The following is a 16,508-nucleotide window of genomic DNA, read 5'->3' as shown; positions in this document are numbered from 1 at the left end:
ACTCCTCACATTCATTTCCATACACAAGACACAACTAAGATTTTAATCCACTCTCTTATACTTTCCTGCCTCGACTACTGTAACTCCGTCCTCTCTGGTCACCCTAGCTGCAGCCTTGCTCCTTTACAATCCATAATGAATGCCCCTACCAGGTTAATCTTTCTTACACATTGCTCGTCATCTGCTGCACCTCTCTGCCAATCCCTTTACCGGCTTTGTCTTAAATCCAGGATTAAACACAAAATGCTGACTCTGACATACAAGGCCCTCAACTGCACTTATCCCCCTATATCTCAGACCTTATCTCCAGATACTCTCTCTCCCGTCCCCTTCGCTTTGCTCATGACCTCCTACTCTCCTCCTCTCTTGTTACCTCCTCGCAGTCCTATTTACAGGACTTCTCCAGACTGGCTCCCATCTTGTGGAACTCTCTGCCTCGTTCCACAAGATTCTCCCTTAGTTTTGAAAACTTCAAAACCTAAGCCTAAGAGCTCAACTGTTTGCAAATTACCTTCATTAGAGCTGACTGCAAAACTGTGACTCTCGGCAGGGCCCTCTACCCATTTGATCCCTGTAAATGTTGCCTTGTATCCCGCCTATGTTTATAGCGCTGCAGACACTGTTGGTGCTCTACAAATAACTGATAATAATAATAATAAGCCATCTGAGTGCTGTTGAGTCTTGCCCAGGGGGCATCTACTCAAAGCTCGGCCCGCAATCTTGCCAGGTTTGACCTCTTTGACTGTGACCATGTCACTCTGTTGGCTCAGAATCTGCACATCACAGATTCCAGCAGGGATCCGCTACAATCATCAAAGCCTCCGGTCTTGTAGAGCAGCGGCTGTTCTCCTCACCTCAATGCAGTGGAGGACCCCAGCAACTCAGTGTAAACATGCATTGGCTGTACAGTAAGTTGTGATTGCTCTGCTACTTAACCTGTCATGTCGGGGGGTGACTCTCAGTAAATGTGACACGCCTTTACATTCTGACATATTTTTATAGGTGCGGTATAGTTGTAAACAGACAGAATAGCTAGGTTTAAGCTCTGTTCCAGCTCTTGAAAATGGGTCTCAAGTGACATCATCAATGACTCCTCCCATTTATTTACCACCTCCATCATGTTTTCAAATACAATTACAGACTTTCTTTGTTGATCGTCGCTTCAGTAGCTGTGAATATACAGATGCTGTAGATATGATCGGTTGAGTTGCAGTCAATACAAACCACTGAACCCGGATAAACCGGGGGGGGGGGGGGTTAGGTACAGGCTGCAGGCACTTATGTACCGCCAATGAAGACCTTACCATTCCATTACTGAGAGCTAGAAATTGGGCCATCCACTCACAACAGGTTTCTCAACAAGGTTCAAATATATAGGATTAAGTAATATTATGAATTGATGGTACCTTGGTTCGCGGATAATCAATGGATTTATCTGCTTGTCTTTGCAGCCTCAAAGTAAAGCAGCCATCTTGGCTGAAGCCCGGAAACTTTATCCCTTGGGAGCTTCTTTTGAGCATTATTTTGCAATGTAGGTGTCTCACCTTCATTACCTGAACTCTGTGTAGAGAGATAAACATCTCTCAATAAAAAACTGTCTTTTTAAAGGTTTTTGAGGGACCTCACTTTACTGGCGAGACGTATTAGATCATCTCGACAGAGCAGAGAGGTTTAGATCATCAGGCCCACTGTGTAATGTCTTATTTTATGTACCTCTGTCTATGTTATAGCGGAGCAAGCTATGCAGAGACAAATGTGTTTACAAAAAAGTGTTTTATGTCACAATGCAGGCAGGAGCTATTAAAATCACAGATGCTCTCTCCTGCTTGATACGAGCAATGAATCGTGGAAGGAGAGCAAACGGAGGATACAGGTATGCTAGCCCGAAATCCCAAGGGACCGCCAGAGCATCTATCAGGGCGGCCTGAGGATCTCTTGTCAGGAAATCTGGGAATGTTATTAAATAATATATATATATATATATATATATATATGGTTGTGTACACCAAATAATTAATTTTATTTGTAAACCTCCAGATGTCACTGTAACAAGACCAACCCCTCTCTCATTCATCAAAGGAATTGTTTGCATAGTTATATCAAAAAGAACAACATTTGTCCTAGAACTATAAGAGATAAGGTCACATCTAAAGAGCCTTTGATCACGGTCTCAGAAGAAAGGTAACTTCTAATAGATCATTGTTGGATAGCCCTCCCAGGAACCCCTGTGGATAAACAGACATGATGTCTAAGATTTTCCTTTGAGGCCTAATGAGATTTGGAGAACCAGTTTGGCTGGAAAGATGACTAAATATCACCTAGGTATTAAATGTCCCTGTTGTGTCGAATCCACAAAATATAGACGTTACGTCTAGATGAAGATTAGCTAAGCAGAGACACGTTTTGCATTATAACTTGTAAAATCATTTTTGAATCACAGCTTATGTTTAAATCTCAAACATTAAATGTATGCCTTAGACTGTATTAAATGTCTATATATGGATCTAGGGAAATGCAATTCAGATTGTAAAGGATTAAATAACAATTGTAATAATCCCACTTTAAAATATGTAACATATTTATATATTTTTTTCTGTCTTCCAGACATCTAAAGGACACATTGGGATACATATGCTGAGTTAATAAATAGCAATACAGCCAATTTAAAATGTCCAATTTTAGTAACCTATTCCTTTATACTTTTCAGGCATCTAATAAGCACTCATCTTTTCAGGCAACTAATAAGTCCACATATAATTGGTATTTTAAATAATATCCTATGTTTTGTACTCTAAAAGAGAGATATACAGATATGAAATATTAATCTGTATGGGATAGTAATGTAGCTATAATTATATGAAAATGACATATGTTTGCTGATCTCAAGGTATGTATGTCATATTAAGATGATTCTGGGGAAAGCAAATAATCAACAATAAAATTGCTTATTGGTATGATCGCTAGAAACATGCTGGCTGACTTTTTGCTGAACTCTGGACTGATAACTTGCTGCGTTGGAACACAGTCACTATATGCAAAATTTGGCTACCTTTAGTATTATCCATATTGCAAATACCCTTATTTCATATGAGGTGAAACAAGAAGTTCTAGAAGCTGAATTATCGATTTGGTTATTTTGGTGAAGTATACGCGATTGATAAATATATATATAATATTTAAATCAAAGGTATTTGGTAACTATAACTAAATTGCAGTTAGTAATTTTAAAAGAGCACTTTGGCCTAGATTTAGAGTTGGGCGGTAGCCGTCAAAACCAGCGTTAGAGGCTCCTACCGATGGTTTTGGGCTACCGCTGGTATTTGGAGCCAGTCATTAAAGGGTCTAACGCTCACTTTCCAGCCACGACTTTTCCATACCGCAGATCCCCTTACGTCAATTGCGTATCCTATCTTTTCAATGGGATCTTTCTAACGCTGGTATTTAGAGTCGTGGCTGAAGTGAGCGTTAGAAATCTAACGACAAGACTCCAGCCGCAGAAAAAAGTCAGTAGTTAAGAGCTTTCTGGGCTAACGCCAGTTTATAAAGCTCTTAACTACTGTGCTCTAAAGTACACTAACACCCATAAACTACCTATGTACCCCTAAACCAAGGTCCCCCCACATCGCCGCCACTATATTTAAATTTTTTAACCCCTAATCTTCCGCTCCGTACACTGCCGCCAACTACGTTATCCCTATGTACCCCTAATCTGGTGCCCCTAACACCGCCGACCCCTATATTATATTTATTAACCCCTAATCTGCCACCCCCGCTATCGCTGACCCCTGCATATTATTATTAACCCCTAATCTGCCGCTCCGTACACCACCGCCACCTACATTATAGCTATGTACCCCTAATCTGCTGCCCCTAACACCGCCAACCCCTATATTATATTTATTAACCCCTAATCTCCCCCCCTCAATGTCGCCTCCACCTGCCTACACTTATTAACCCCTAATCTGCCGAGCGGACCGCACCGCTACTATAATAAAGTTATTAACCCCTAATCCGCCTCACTCCCGCCTCAATAACCCTATAATAAATAGTATTAACCCCTAATCTGCCCTCCCTAACATCGCCGACACCTAACTTCAATTATTAACCCCTAATCTGCCGACCGAATCTCGCCGCTACTGTAATAAATGGATTAACCCCTAAAGCTAAGTCTAACCCTAACACTAACACCCCCTAAGTTAAATATAATTTAAACCTAACGAAATAAATTAACTCTTATTAAATAAATTATTCCTATTTAAAGCTAAATACTTACCTGTAAAATAAACCCTAATATAGCTACAATATAAATTATAATTATATTATAGCTATTTTAGGATTTATATTTATTTTACAGGTAACTTTGTATTTATTTTAACCAGGTACAATAGCTATTGAATAGTTAAGAACTATTTAATAGCTAAAATAGTAAATAATAATAAAATAATTACAAAATTACCTGTAAAATAAATCCTAACCTAAGTTACAATTAAACCTAACACTACACTATCAATAAATAAATTAAATTAAATACCTCCAATTACCTACAATTAAACCTAACACTACACTATCAATACATTAATTAAATACAATACCTACAAATAACTACAATTAAATAAACTAACTAAAGTACAAAAAAAAAAGAACTAAGTTACAAAAAATAAAAAAATATTTACAAACATTAGAAAAATATTACAAAAATTTTAAACTAATTACACCTACTCTAAGCCCCCTAATAAAATAACAAAGACCCCCAAAATAAAAAAATGCCCTACCCTATTCTAAATTAAAAAAGTTCAAAGCTCTTTTACCTTACCAGCCCTTAAAAGGACCTTTTGTGGGGCATGCCCCAAAGAATTCAGCTCTTTTGCCTGTAAAAAAAACATACAATACCCCCCCCGAACATTACAACCAACCACCCACATACCCCTAATCTAACCCAAACTCCCCCTAAATAAACCTAACACTAAGCCCCTGAAGATCTTCCTACCTTATCTTCACCTCGCCGGGTATCACCGATCCGAAATCTTCATCCAACCCAAGCGGGGGCTGGCGATCCATAATCCTGCGGCTGAAGAGGTCCAGAAGAGGCTCCAAAGTCTTCATCCTATCCGGGAAGAAGAGGCGATCCAGACCGGCAATCATCTTGATCCAAGCGGCATCTTCTATCTTCATCCGATGAGGAACGGCTCCATCGTGAAGACCTCCAGCGCGGATCAATCTTCTTCCTCCGACGTCCAACTGAAGAATGACGGTTCCTTTAAGGGACGTCATCCAAGATGGCGTCCCTCGAATTCCGATTGGCTGTTAGGATTCTATCAGCCAATCGGAATTAAGGTAGGAAAATCAAGGAATCAAGTTCAATCCGATTGGCTGATCCGATCAGCCAATCAGATTGAGCTTGCATTCTATTGGCTGTTCCAATCAGCCAATAGAATGCGAGCTCAATCTGATTGGCTAATTCTTTGGGGCATGCCCCACAAAAGGTCCTTTTAAGGGCTGGTAAGGTAAAAGAGCTTTGAACTTTTTTAATTTAGAATAGGGTAGGGCATTTTTTTATTTTGGGGGGCTTTGTTATTTTATTAGGGGGCTTAGACTAGGTGTAATTAGTTTAAAATTCTTGTAATATTTTTCTGATGTTTGTAAATATTTTTTTATTTTTTGTAACTTAGTTCTTTTTTATTTTTTGTACTTTAGTTAGTTTATTTCATTGTATTTATTTGTAGATATTGTATTTAATTAATTTATTGATAGTGTAGTGTTAGGTTTAATTGTAGGTAATTGGAGGTATTTTATTTAATTAATTTATTGATAGTGTAGTGTTAGGTTTAATTGTAACTTAGGTTAGTATTTATTTTACAGGTAATTTTGTAATTATTTTAACTATGTTAGCTATTAAATAGTTCTTAACTATTTAATAGCTATTGTACCTGGTTAAATAAATACAAAGTTACCTGTAAAATAAATATAAATCCTAAAATAGCTATAATATAATTATAATTTATATTGTAGCTGTATTAGGGTTTATTTTACAGGTAAGTATTTAGCTTTAAATAGGAATAATTTATTTAATAAGAGTTAATTTATTTTGTTAGATTTAAATTATATTTAATTTAGGGGGGTGTTAGTGTTAGGGTTAGACTTAGCTTTAGGGGTTAATCCATTTATTACAGTAGCGGCGAGATTCGGTCGGCAAATTAGGGGTTAATAATTGAAGTTAGGTGTCGGTGATGTTAGGGAGGGCAGATTAGGGGTTAATACTATTTATTATAGGGTTATTGAGGCGGGAGTGAGGCGGATTAGGGGTTAATAACTTTATTATAGTAGCGGTGCAGTCCGCTTGGCAGATTAGGGGTTAATAAGTGTAGGCAGGTGGAGGCAACGTTGAGGGGGGCAGATTAGGGGTTAATAAATATAATATAGGGGTCGGCGGTGTTAGGGGCAGCAGATTAGGGGTACATAGCTATAATGTAGGTGGCGGTGGTGTACGGAGCGGCATATTAGGGATTAATAATAATATGCAGGGGTCAGCGATAGCGGGGGCGGCAGAATAGGGGTTAATAAGTGTAAGGTTAGGGGTGTTTAGACTCGGGGTACATGTTAGAGTGTTAGGTGCAGACGTAGGAAGTGTTTCCCCATAGAAAACAATGGGGCTGCGTTAGGAGCTGAACGCGGCTTTTTTGCAGGTGTTAGGTTTTTTTTAAGCTCAAATGGCCCCATTGTTTTCTATGGGGGAATCGTGCACGAGCGCGTTTTTGAAGCTGGCTGCGTCCGTAAGCACCGCTGGTATCTAGAGTTGCAGTGACGTTAAATTATGCTCTATGCTCCCTTTTTGGAGCCTAACGCACTGAAAATCCAGCCATTCTGTGAACTCTAAATACCAGCGGTATTTAAAAGGTGCGTGGGAAAAAAAGCATGCGTAGCTAACGCACCCCTTTGGCCGCAGAACTCTAAATCTAGGCGTTTGTATTTTAGCTTGCATTCATAACCCTGTGTAATTTAAAACTAGTCATTAATGCTAAGTAATTTATCTTTGCAAATTTTATATATATATATATATATATATATATATATATTAGAATTAGTCTAAATTGTAGATAATTAAGCATTTATTTCAACTTAGATAAATTGGCATATAAACTGGCTGTTTACATTAAGAATATATATAACTTCTGGTGTTTTAATTAGAGTTGTATAGAATCATTTGTGGGCTAAATAGCTAAATTGTACTAGTCTGAAGGTTAGTGGCTCATATCTAGGTATCTCATTATGGTATTTCAATGCAACTCTGATTTGGGAGATTATTGTGAATAAGGTTAATTCTAAAGGTACATTTGGTTTGCTTTGTAAAGAATATTGTAACAGTTTAAACTTGTATAGTTTAATTCATATCTGGTTTTCTAGAAATATAATTCAATGTGTCTATAAATTTTAACTAATATAAAGAATTTAGGAATTTACATTAATAAATTGTTTTGTATATGTATTTTATTGGGGGGTCATTTTAAAGAATAATTATCAAATATATTATATTATAACCCGGACATATACTGACACTCTTGACCTTGAACCATACCTTGGAAGCTTGGCATTTTGATGAGACTCCATTAGATCCAACTCAGTCTCTGGAAACCCCACCTGAGGGTAATCCTGGAGAACCATTTCAGATGGAGAGCCCACTCCCTGGGATGAAAAGTCTGTCTGCTCAGAAAATCCACCTCCCAATTATCCACTCATGGAATGTAAATGGCAGATAGGAGACAATCGGGAGCTTCCACCAACTGCAGAATGCGAGTCACCTCCTTCATGGCCAAGGAACTCCGAGTTCCTCCCTGGTGGTTGATGCAAGCCACTGAGGTGATGTTGTCTGAGTGGAATCTGATAAACCGGACTAAAGATAATTAAGGCCAAGCTGTCAAGGCATTGAAGATTGCTCTCAACTCCAAGATGGAGACCACAGGCCCTGAGCTTTCAGAGAACCCCAAACAGCTCCCCAGCCTGACAGGATGGGGTCCATAGTCACAATCACCCAGGAAGGTCTCAGGAAGCAAGTGCCCCAAGACAGATGTTCCTGTGAAATCCACCATAAGAGAGTCTCTTGTTAGGGGGTCCTGATGTATCCTCTGCGATAAATCTGAATGGTCTCCGTTCCATTGACGGAGCATGCAACCACAAATAGATTTGAATAGAATCCTAGACCTTGTTCCTCTAGAGGGAATTGTACAATAACTCCCAGGGAGGATAAGTCCTTTATGCAATTTAAGAAGGCCTCCCTCTTTACCTGGTTTGAGGATAGTCTTGACAGGAGAAATCTGCCCCTTGGAGGGCAAGACTTGAATCCTATTTTGTAACCCTGGGATAATATGTCCACAGCCCATGGATCTGGGACATCATGTATCCAAGCCTGTTAAAAAAGAGAAAGTGTGGCCCCAACCTGATCCAAAATCGGACATGCTGAATTAGAGTCAGCGGAATGCTTTTTGTTTTGTTTTCGATTGTTCCAGGGCTGGCTGGATTTCCAAGTGGACCTAGATTGGTCTGGTTTGGAAGAGGAAGAGAAGGACTTTAAAGTTGTGAAAGGAACTAAAATTGGAAGTCTGTCGACCCTTAGGTCTATTCTTCTTGTCCTGAGGTAGGAAAGATCCTTTTCCACACGTTAGCTCTGAAATGATTTCCGCCAGACCAGGCCCAAACATAGTTTTACCCTTATAAGGTAAAGCCAAATGTTTGGCCTTTGAAAAAACATCCGTCGACCAAGATGTTAACCACAGAGCTCTATGAGCTAGGACAGTTAAGCTAGACAACTTACTTGCATGTTGGTATCGCAGATAAAAGTATTGGCTAATTTAAGAGCCTTGATCCTATCTTGGATCTCCTCAATCGTAGTCTCCTCTGATATCAAATCAGACAGAGAATTGCACCAGTAAGATGCTGCTTCCACAACCATAGCAATACTTGCCGCAGGTTGCCACTGTAGTCCATGATGGATGTACATCTTCTTTAAGAAAGCCTCTAGCTTCTTATCCATGGGATCCTTAAAAGAACAACTATCTTCTATAGGAATAGTAGTTCTTTTAGCTAGAGTAGAAATGGCTCCTTCTACTTTAGGTACAGTGCGGCATGAGTCATGAATGGAGTCAGCAAATGGAAACTTTTTTAAAACAGGGGAAGGGGAAAAGGGAACCCCCGGCTTATTCCATTCCTGAACTAAAATTTCAGACATCTTGGAAAAACATCATCAGAAGAGGGAGAATCATAAACTCTGTTAAGTTTAGAAGACTTTCTAGGGTTAACAACAATCGAAAGTTCAGAGTCATCCAAAGTAGCTAGCACCTTTTTCAGTAGTAAACAGAGATGTTCAAGCTTAAATCTGAAATTAACTTCTTCAGATTCACAAGATTTTTCTCCCATAGTATCAGATTCTGAGATTTCACCTTCAGAAACTACTGAAGTATATTCCTCATCAGACATCTGAGAAAGGTTGACCAGCGCCGTTTTAGAGTTAGAAACCTTGCTAACACACAAATGTTTAGATTTTCTCTAACGCTTACCTGAAGAAGAAAAAGCTGACAAAGGGATTAGGGGTAAGGGAAGTTCCACTTAAGAGCTTTGCTGGGGTGCTCTTTGCCTTCTCCTGCTGGCCAGGAGTTGAATATCCCACTAGTAATTGGAATGACATTGTGGGCTCTCCATGCCATAGGAAATAAAATAAAATGGAGGGGTCGGAGGAAGCTAATAACAATGGTAAAGACAAAATATGGATTACATGGTTTTAGGAGCTGGAAGCAAACTGTAAGTCAAAAATAAGCAGTTATCAGCTTATAAAATAGGTTCTAATGAAATTTTATTATTTTTATTTGACCACAAACACTACAAGCCTTCTAGGGTCTGACTCCTAAGACCTTCAGTTTTGATTTTTGTGTTACGTTCCGGTCTGCTTACATCCAGCCTCATCTATATCTTGCACACCCGCAACTAGCCTGTCACCTACACCTCGGGAGGGTCGGGGCTCCGCTCCGGAGCAGTTGCCACAATTCCTGGATTTAATTCAAGGGACCACTTTGCCTGCAAGTCTCCGGATACCCTATTTCTATTAAGGGGCCGCACTCAAAGACTGTAACAAAGCCCAGGCAGCAGCTGGGTCCACAAACGATCAGCCGCAAACAGTACTGTAACACCGCTCACACCCTACCCCTTGTCATCGAGAGCTTACCCATGTCTGAGGCGAATTTTCCCTGCGTGCGTGGTCTGGCTTCTCTGGGTGAGAGCTGAAGGCAGGAACGGCCGCCATCTTGGCTGTGGCCTAGCAGGTGAAGCTGCGTTCCGGTGGTGTGGGAATCCGGAGTGTGCGCCACTTCCTACCGGCTCTGTCTCACAGCAACTCCAGGTAATACCCTATAAAATAGGAGAGAACTTTCACAACTCAGCCTCACAACTGAGCACATTAGTTACAGTGAGGGTAAGGGATAACTACATCACACGCACCCCTTCTACCTCCCCTTGATTGCTTGAAATACCTGGTCATAACTACCGGCACCTGCACGCATCCCACGTGGCATTAGGGCCCTTACAGACTGTGACTCCACATTCCACCCAAAGGTCCCAATACACAATAAATCGATCCCCTCTCTTGCACCATAGGGACCTCTGTGCATTATAGGCCTAGGACAGCCTGCAAAATTCAGACACTGTAACACGAAAAGGGCCTCCGGAGGTTTGGCCCGTTATATCTGGAAACCTCTAACCAGGAAGCAGAGGGTACTCTGAGGGGATTACACAGTGCCATAATAAATGCTCAGCATAAAGACTGTTAAACTAAGAGGACATTGAAGGAAAGTCTCAGGGAGTTCAGACAGAGCCGCAGAGCTAGAAGTAGCAGTTCAGGCCTGTATCAACAATAAGACCTAGCAAACACTAGATAAACAGGAAACATTCTTACAAGTATCAGGTACTGCTGCAAGCCCTGCACGGACCCCTGAAGCCTGACTAATAATACATGAGGCCACGGACTCAGACAATTCCTACTTATCTTCTTAACTGAGACTCAGAGGCTAAATTTATTAACCAATTGATCTTTGGCTGAATAGGGGTGCAGTAAGATAAACCTGTAACCCAACTAATTAATACCATCAAGAGGCTGGTCTCTCTCCTCTCTTTCCCACCGGCCCTTATTGCCTGTGGGTCATATCCCAGATACCCTCTCCCACATTGTCCATAGGGGGCAACTCCCTAGGGGAGAGACCTATAGATTAGAGGCAGATACCTTCCCAACAAGCACAGATAATAGAGCCTCCTACCCTGGCTTAGAGACCTGAGGTTCCGCACAAACCGAGTCACCTCTTTCTCTGGAGATATCAGGCTACCACAACATGTGAATTAACACATAAAAGTCTGCACCCCCGCCAGTCTATGAGCTTTAAGTAGCATACTAAAAACAATCAGGTCCCCATTGACAATAAGCAGATCCATTGTAAACTGAAATTGCTGACCTTGCACCACAATGTCACAAGCCCATAAGCGAAAGCAAAAACCCTACACCACACCGAAAAGAACAGTTGCAGACTATTTCCAACACACAGCTAGAATGTATCGTACAGGATGTGAAGATGAAGTCTCAGATACAGGAAGTTTTTCAGATAACCAACCGGGCAAAGTCTTATCGCAGCAAATTTCTCGCCTGCCAGCAGTGGATAGTCTTTCCAACAATTTGATGGACTCTATTAAATCCCTATTGGCATCCCATCATGATTCTCTATCGAAGAAATTTGATAGATCCCATGCGGACTTAAAAAGAGACATTGGTATAATTGGTGAACGTACAGAAGCGCTAGAGCGCAAACAAGAAGATCTAACAATAGACCACTCAAACCTTCTCAGCAACTCACAGAACTTGGCTGGCCAGATTTCGGATCCTGAACTGAAACTGGCAGATCTGGAAGATCGATCACGCCGCAAAAACATCCGTATTAAAGGGATCCCAGAGACAGTTCCACCACAAGACCTAGAGACATACCTGCAAGACCTGTTCAAGGCAATACTAGGACCTACCCTAGGCAATGAAACCCTTATTGACAGAGCACACAGGGCACTCAAACCAAGGTCAGCAGATGAGGGAAAACCTTGAGATGTCATAGCCAAGCTTCACTATTATATGTACATTCAGAGAAAAGATCCTCAGAACCCTAGCAAAAGACAAGGCCCTGCCAGACAAGTATGCTGAATTACAGATCTTCCCAGACCTCTCACTACACATGCTTCAGCTACGCAGACACTACCAACCATATACTAGAATATTGAGAGAAAAGGGCATTAAATATAGATGGTGATTCCCTGTGAGACTGTTCATAACAAAAGACAGCCAACAATTCATAGCCTTCACCCCACAACAAACATGGGAATTACTCCAAAGATGGGAGTTAATCCCAACAGAACAAGATCGACTTTCCAACTCAGCCAAAGAGAGCGGTCTAAGAGCATTGGCACCAACATGGAATCACTCCCACAAAGATCTGCCTCAACATCAAAAAGATCTTTGGAATCCAGGGATTCAACCCCACCAGAGAGCATATAGGGGACCTGCTCACAGCTCAGCTGTGCCTTTTAGCATAAGTTAAGAGACGGTTCTATGGGGAACCCACATACAGCTACAGGAGGAGACTCAAGATAACAGATAAAGACGGGTGAGATCCATAGAGTTTACATAGTATATAATGAATAGACATCTTGTATAGATGCTACAAAGGCTGGACACTGATTCTTAACTATATCAAGCCATTGTTACAGTTAAAGTTATCTTGCCTGATATATACTGTATTGTTAAACCACAATTAACTATTGACCACTGTGACCATGTTTGTATGTAGTTAGAAATGTTTGAGATTGTGTTAGATAGCTAAGGAACTCAGGGCGACCTGAAATTAATTTTCATATACAAATTATTACAATTGCTTTTTAATTTGTTGACTAAAATGTTCTACCTTGGGGACCTGACTCGACTAAATAAAGATTGAGTGCTGACCACCCTCCCCTTACCCAGAACCAGAGATTATCATCTGACCTCACGAAAGAAACCACAACCACCCCCCCCCCCCAATATTCCTGAGAGAGAGAGAGACACATCCTCTAAAACCCTGACTTCAGGGCTTACACCGGATTGTAACAGACCAGAATAAGAAGTAATGGTTACAATTAACGTTGGTCTTGGAATTAGGTCAGATTTCTGACATTAAAGTCGGCTAACGATCCCCTACGAGAGATATCACAAACATTAACAGACTAGACAGAAAATTCATACGACTCAGGTCACAGTAAATAATATTGACTTACACACACCTATACACTAACACCTGTTGTTTAAGTGAGGCAGATGACTAATCCCATCGCTTTCCTTCCCCACTGTTGCTACATGGTTACAATATACTTCATATCTCCTCCCTGCTTTGTTTTGAATGCAAAGTCTTACTTATTGCTCATTGTATTGTTTATTTTATTATGTATGCTATGTTTATGTTTATATTATGGTTATTAGTATATAGGACTGGCAGGGAGCAAGGCTTCTCCCAGTTAGCCTCTGCCCCAACAATTTAGTTGTGCCCCTCTGGCTATATACCAGACAGAACACTCATTGTGAAAGTGTATATTTGTCACTTTTAAAATAGCCTCTAGGGCCCCTGAAACTTTATCTACTGAAAGCACATTTGACTTAGCAGATCTCTGCACCTGGCCGCTAGAAATTTTTTACCTGATCGACATAACCCCTCCCCTCCTAATCCCTACTCTCCTCCCTACCTCACACCTACTTGTACAATGGCACCCGTTTGACTAGCCACATTTAACGCACAAGGTATAAATTCACCTACGAAAAGAAAGCTCCTACTACGCTATTTGCTGACACATAAGATTCATATCCTATTCCTTCAAGAGACACATTGGACTGGAGACTCCCAGGCTATTAAGATTTCCCAACACTACCCGGTATGTGAGACACCATCTAATACTGAGGGAAAAACGCGAGGGGTTGCTATTTTGATCAGCAAAAATAAATAAATTTAAATTAGAGTATGTTGAAAGAGACAACGAGGGTCGGTTTCTTATACTAGTCTGTTCACTTAACGAGACTCTGTATACCTTGGTCTCTGTTTATACACCAAATTCTAAACAGATACCCTTTTTACGTAAACTTTTAACTCGAGTACACCAACTCAAAAGGGGGCACTTGATAATTGGGGGGGACCTTAACATGGCGTGGGACCCACTGAGAGACAAACAATCTACACTAACAACACATGCAGACAGGAATGTTTCATCAACCTCTAATGCCTTCCGTAAACTTATGTATCAATATGATTTATATGATGCATGGCGATGCTTGGCACCTTCAGAAAAGGACTTTACCCATTATTCTACGGCCCACAATTCTTACTTGAGGATTGATTACATACTATGCGACTCGTGGTCCCTAGATAAATTCCTTAACCCCTGCATCAAACCCTGTACATGGTCAGATCGCGATATGGTCTCCTTAGACTTCCCCAGACTACAATCTCTGACGGGTAGACCCCCTTGGAGACTCCCCGAGCAGTGGTTATCAGACATAGATTACATGGTTTTAGTGGTTCTAATGTTATATATATTTTAAAAACATCTTTGAAAATAATTACATTTTACCACCACTGTTAAACTGTGCTGAGGAAGGCTACTACAAATGAACTGTCTAGAAGCGTATGAAAATGAGGTACAACTTGTCCATCACAATAGAAGAGCCTTGAAGAAATCATTGACAAATATAAAAGAGATTAATGGGTTTTTGTGTTGAATTGCTGCAAGATTGACATACTGGTTTAGGTTTTGCAAAATGTTGAGGTTTTCAGCTGCAATTAGTGGCAACATTGTAATTTATATCAGTGTCAGCATTTGAATTGGATCCTCTTGTGAAAAGTAATGTGTTTTGTGCCAGTTTATAGTCTGCATTGTATACTTTTTTTGCATTCTCATAGTACTCACTCGCAGTGAATTGGTTTTGGTTTATTTTGGTTTCTTAAAGGGATCCTAAAGTCAAAAGTAAACCTGCATGATTCAGATAGAGCAGTGGTGCCCAAAATGTTGACTGCGGTCTACCAATTGACTGCCTTGCCCCTTAAGGTAGACTGCTGCTGCGGCTTGTCAGCCATGCTATTAATCCCAGCTGCGCTTTTGTTCCCCATTAGCTGACCTATTGAAACAACTGTTAGCATGGCTAGCAAGTGCGGCTAGGATCAATAGTGTGGCTATGTTGAGAACCAGGGAAACAATTGCAATGGGACCTTCAGTTTTAAGAGACTTTGCAATTTACTTTCATTATCAAATTGTGCAGTCTTTTTATATGCACACTTTCTGAGGCATCAGCACCTTAGCTCCTCCATGCACATGTACACAAGTCCATAGTGTATACGTATACAAGCCTGTGATTGGCTGATGGCTGTCACACTACAAAGGGGATCAGCAAATGGGGGGGGGGGGGGATACATATTGCCATAAAAATATCTAATACTTATTTGAAATTCAGAATAAGAATTTTTGCATCGTCTTTTTGATATTCATTTTTGATTATGCAATTCTATTTTATTTAATGGTCATTTAAGTAATGAATAATCATCATAAAAAGTAAGTTTTCTTGCATAGGTGAGGCACAATGGAACAAAGGTACTGTTCTTCCTTGATAAACTAGAGTGGTCAAGAACAAATCTATTTATAACACAATATTGTGCCAAGCTATAATAATACAAAAAATACATCAAACACATATAATGTACTGACCTGTAACTGTGTCATTGTCTGGTTGCTCCCAATCCAAAATGACAAAGGATGGACATCCCTCGACAGTCACAATTGTGAGATTGGAAGGAGGGTTTTGTGGCGGGTTGGTGATTTCCTGGTTTGTAGCTTCTTCTACTGGAAAGTACCTGAGAGACTCTGTGATCGAGCAAGGTACTGATTCCTCTTTCCTCATATACTTTACATGTGGTGCTGCAGGAATCATTATAGAAAGATCATTATTTACTTTAGGATTATTCTCTGTCGTCCATGATCAGACCTATTAACAGTGTTTAAAGTATTCTGACCTCATTACTTTTAAAAATAAATTCAGCTTTGCTTTACAACTGTTTTCCCTGTAATATAATGTATATGATGTATTATACTATTTATATGGTGTAAGGTAGAGATGGCCACTGGGCAGCTATATGGGGCCCTTGGTCCTAGATTTACTGGCCTCAGGGAAGAAGCAGAACTAAAGATGTGTGTTTTGGGGACTTCTGGTGTGTGGGGAAACAAGGTGGCCACAACTAAAAAGCATATATAGGGCACCATGCAACCTTACCTAGAACTGGCCCTGTGCCACTGTGCATTTTTAGGAAATATATTATTTGTCTGTTTAATAGCCATACATGTATCTATGCAGCCCTTAAGGCTTGTACATTATTGATCTGTTACCACCATGTGTTAGGAAGGTGTCCATTCCTGGTGTAAGGTAT

The 16,508-nt window shown here is 40.3% G+C and overlaps 1 protein-coding gene across 1 annotated transcript in view; it reads right to left on the bottom strand.

The window, feature by feature from the left end:
* Positions 1–16,508, bottom strand: part of ABI3BP (ABI family member 3 binding protein) — a 533,245-nt gene that overhangs the window by 113,316 nt on the left and 403,421 nt on the right. The window contains exon 65 of the mRNA XM_053707567.1: positions 15,793–16,002. Within this exon, the coding sequence (XP_053563542.1) occupies positions 15,793–16,002 (210 nt within the window). The remainder of the gene's footprint in view (positions 1–15,792; positions 16,003–16,508) is intronic.

This window comes from Bombina bombina, chromosome 3 (genome assembly GCF_027579735.1).
Source record: "Bombina bombina isolate aBomBom1 chromosome 3, aBomBom1.pri, whole genome shotgun sequence".
Lineage (NCBI taxonomy): Eukaryota > Metazoa > Chordata > Amphibia > Anura > Bombinatoridae > Bombina > Bombina bombina.
This window is presented reverse-complemented; position numbering and strand designations above follow the sequence as displayed.